At 42.6% G+C, this 3991-nt stretch overlaps 1 protein-coding gene across 1 annotated transcript; it reads left to right on the top strand.

Annotated features, from left to right (window-relative positions):
• The first annotated feature begins 2396 nt into the window (after positions 1-2396).
• On the top strand, positions 2397-3202 carry LOC104944523 (kinase suppressor of Ras 1-like). Its single transcript, XM_010770066.1, has 2 exons — positions 2397-2541; positions 2633-3202. The coding sequence occupies exons 1-2, from the start codon at positions 2433-2435 to the stop codon at positions 3112-3114; spliced, it is 591 nt and encodes a 196-aa protein (XP_010768368.1). The 5' UTR covers positions 2397-2432; the 3' UTR covers positions 3115-3202.
• The last annotated feature ends 789 nt before the right edge of the window (positions 3203-3991 follow it).

The following is a 3991-nucleotide window of genomic DNA, read 5'->3' on the forward strand; positions in this document are numbered from 1 at the left end:
CATTGGCTGCAAATCAATATATGATTGGTTGATCAAACTGTCAGTCCAAACGTACGCTCTCATTCAGTGCAACGGCCAGGGCATTCTATCAAGGATGTAGAATACCTTGGTTGAAGGATATTCTACCCAGAGACCCAGAACAAGATCTGATTGGTTGCTTTCTTTTCTAACACAAAACCACTGAAATGCGTAGTGCATGGTCCGAGAAGGAAATACAAATCAACGACACTGTAATATTACAGATCAACAACACAGATGCAATTCTCATTTATTCATTTTATATACATTTTATTACATTTTATTACATTTTATTTATATAAATAATTCGATGTTTTGTTTGTTTTATCTGAGTGTTCCAGGGTATTCTCTGAATACCTTGAAGGCCCTGACGGTTCGCCACTGGTAGATGGTAACCCTCAGTTTGCAATACAAGAAAATACTCTCACAATAGTCTCCTCCGGACAAGTCATTGTTCACAAATCTATGGGTGTTGTTGAAATTCCACATCCACTACTTTTATTCTATCTATGGTACACATGCATAACGGTTCTGACCAATAATACTGTGTCATGACGGTGCAGTACAGCAATCATGTATGCAGGAAAAGCCATGCTGTTCGTGGTGCTATTATTGTAATGTTATTATGAGTGAGTAGGTGGGAGGGGAGGCAGGGCCCAAAGCCTCTTTGGAATATCACATCACTCACCCTCGTGTGTTCGTGTGTCTGCGTATGTGCTTTCTCTTGCTTACAGTGTACACATGAGTGTGGGAGGCTGCCCTAGTTTTGGGATCATTGGTTGCCCTCTCCGATCAAAGGGTTTAACCTGACTGATAAGCAATTGCGTACTTCCCATGTCAGAAAAACATCCTCAGCACACTGGACTATCTCATATTTCCTTGTTTCATACACAAACAGTTTGTGGTGTTGCTAGCGGCCTTTGACCTACTCTTCCTTAATTGATTTTTATCTGCTTTTTGCAATACACTTTTTTAGACTTTGTTTGTTTTTACCAAATACATTGTAACTTGAGGAATTATTGTTGTCATTGCACATCTAATAGATACATCCAAATACATGACCACTATGTTATTTGTGTTTGTAGCCAATAGTAGTAGTTAATGTTTGATTTTAAGGAGTGTTTTACCGTCTCTTCATTTTTTGATAAGATAGCTGATTCACATTTAAACGTGAGTGGTTGTTGGTGCCTAGTCTTCTAAGTTTATTCTAAGCAAACAAGTATTATTGTCTTGCCTGAGTGTTATACTTTTAATTTGTAGCCTACCAGTGCTACTCCCACTTGATCTTGGCTTTCTAGTGTTATCCTCTACTTTCAGAATGTTGTGGTATCTGTTGTCTTCCTGTTAGCTGCTGTCAAGCCTCCTTCTGTTCAGTGATCACTCATATCTTAGACAGCACCATTGTTTAGATGTGTACCAAATCCTGAGTGATGTGAATAAAAAGGAAAGAATACAAAGTAATACATTGAAACTCTAGCTGGGTATAATATAGATATTATATACTAGACATCTGCTTCGATTTTTGAAATTGTAACATGTCTTTTTATGGTTTTGAAGGCAGCATTACAGAAAAGTGATCTGATTTAAGAACTTCCCCCAAATGTTTATCCACAGTCAAGATGACTATTTATAAAAGTTCTCATTTTGTCAATATTTTGTGGAGGCACAAATGGTCAACCCTACAATATTATCCTTATATTGAAGTATTTGGATTATAAAAAAAACGATGAAATGTGATTTTCTTTATATTGCCCAGCCCATATGGACATTTAATTGAATCCTAGTTCAAGCCTGGTCTTGTTTTCACTTGTATAACACAGGTTTAAAACCATACAAAAATGACATTTTATGGCCGATGGACAGAAAAATAATGCCAACAATCTTGAGAATCAATTAATTGCATAAAATAATTTTCTATGAAAAAATGGCTGGAAATGATATTTCATAATTATGGAAACTTCCTGCTTTTATCTTTATCTTTGGGTTTCTTTGGGTTTACAAAACAGTTATTATACAGACATCCCATAGGAGACACTGAGGGCGTTTTAACTTTTTTCTGACTTTTTTTATAGAACAAACAATTAATAGATTAAATATTCCATTAATGATTATCCATAGTGTGTATGGTCCTTAAAGAAAACCCTACAGGAGAAAGCTAAAATACACCTTGTCTCTTAAGATTTAGCAAAGGACCACCATTAGCCTGATGATTATTTAAACCTTGTTTCTGATTACCCATTATTGTTGTTGTTGTTGTTGTTGTTACTATTTTCTTTTCCTTTTTTGGAGCTTTCCAATTATTAATTATATATATCTTTTCTCTTGTTACTTGTTCTTATACTGACCTCTCACCCCTTCTTTTTGTTTGTCTGCAGGCAGTGGAAACAAAGTCTTCCCTGGATGCCTTGCTGCAGATGTCAGTTGCTCAGGTGAGGGAAACCATGCGAAGGCTGGGGTCCAGCTCAGAGGAATGTGCCCGGCTCAGTGCTGCCCTCTCCTGTCTGAAGAGTGCCTCGGAATCAGGTATGGGTATTCTCCACAGGAGCCTTTTATAGTCAGCATGGATCACATTGTTTTCTTCTTGTTTGTCATACGGAATTTTCCTTCTGTGCAGGAGGTGAGCTGAGGGAAGATGACGTTCCCTGGATGTCAGAGCCCTTCAGGAGGGACAGTGGCCCTCTCCTGACCGCGGAGCAGCTGACCGGACTGGGGACCCCGCTCCGCCCTCACAGTCCTTCGCCTCTCGCCCGCCCATCAGCCGTCCACTCCACCCCATCCACCCCCTGCGCCGTGTTCCCTCACCACCGCTCGGGCTCTGTGTCGGCGGTGCCCACGCCTGATGGGCTGGCCACTGAGAGCCCTCTGACAGACCCGTTCCCCATGGCCTTATCCCACACCGCCCGTCTCCACGGGCGCACATCCACCCCGCCCATAACTCCGCCCTCCAAGAGGCGACACCGACTGAAGCCCCCCTGCACGCCTCCGCCTCCGTCCCGCAAAGTTCAGCACCTGCTCCCCAACATCACCCTGACGCGCAGCAAGAGCCACGAGTCTCAGCTGGGCAACCGCATCGAGGACCCCCCCACCAACAAGTAGGCGCTCAGAAAGCTGTTCGAACTAGACATTAAAGAGGTTTTTTTTAAACGTTATTTATTTACAACAATATTGTTGCCTTCTTAAAGGGGCCCTATAATCCGCATTTTCAGGTTGATATTAGTATGTTCTGCCTCTACTGTGACGCTTTATTAAAAAAGAGCTTTTTGAACCTCTTTTCACCCTCTGTCTGAAACCAGAGCCCAGTCTGCTCTGATTGGTAAGCTGGCCGGCCCCTTGTGATTAGTCAGTCGCTCAGAGATGTCCCGCCCCTTAGCCTATCACGTACAGGTTGTTGGAGCACTAACCAATAGAAGCGTGAGTGATGTCACTATATCGCGGAAGGAAACACGGGACTACAATAGAGGCGTTTCAGGTAGTGGGGGGTAGGGATGGATACCGAGCCCCGGTATGAAACGGGCCCCGGGGCTGAACTATTAAAGACCGTGGTACCGTTAAGCTCCGACGTTATCGGTCTTTTTATCGTTACCGGAGACATCTAAAAAATATGTCATATGTATTATGCCACACAAACATTATTGCAGTTTTAGTGTCGCCAACTCCGTTTCTAATACGCAAAAAGACTGCAAAATGTGTCTATGATTATTTTTTATATTTTCGATTTTTCCAATCCAGCCGAGAGATCTCTCTCCCCCTCTGTGTGCGAGGGGGCGGGGCAGTTTACACACACGCGGCTGCTACATGCATGCAGCACACACACAGCGGAGATGGCGGAGAGAATGTGCTCCAAGGTGTGGTTAAACTTTACCCGTCTCGATGTGGACAATGCTCGTTGCCAAAAGTGCAATAAGAGTTTAGCGTGAGAGAGAGAGAGAGAGAGAGAGAGAGAGAGAGAGAGAGAGAGAGAGAGAGAGAGAGA

This window comes from Notothenia coriiceps, unplaced genomic scaffold, assembly GCF_000735185.1.
Source record: "Notothenia coriiceps isolate Sejong01 unplaced genomic scaffold, NC01 NC01_scaffold00008302, whole genome shotgun sequence".
Taxonomy (NCBI): domain Eukaryota; kingdom Metazoa; phylum Chordata; class Actinopteri; order Perciformes; family Nototheniidae; genus Notothenia; species Notothenia coriiceps.

What these genes read in the sequence shown, in the direction of transcription:
- LOC104944523 (XM_010770066.1), top strand. Translation starts at nt 2,433, where the DNA reads ATGTCAGTTGCTCAGGTGAGGGAAACCATGCGAAGGCTGGGGTCCAGC. An exon ending in GAAGAGTGCCTCGGAATCAG is followed by an intron (nt 2,542 to 2,632) that starts GTATGGGTATTC and finishes CCTTCTGTGCAG; the next exon opens with GAGGTGAGCTGAGGGAAGAT.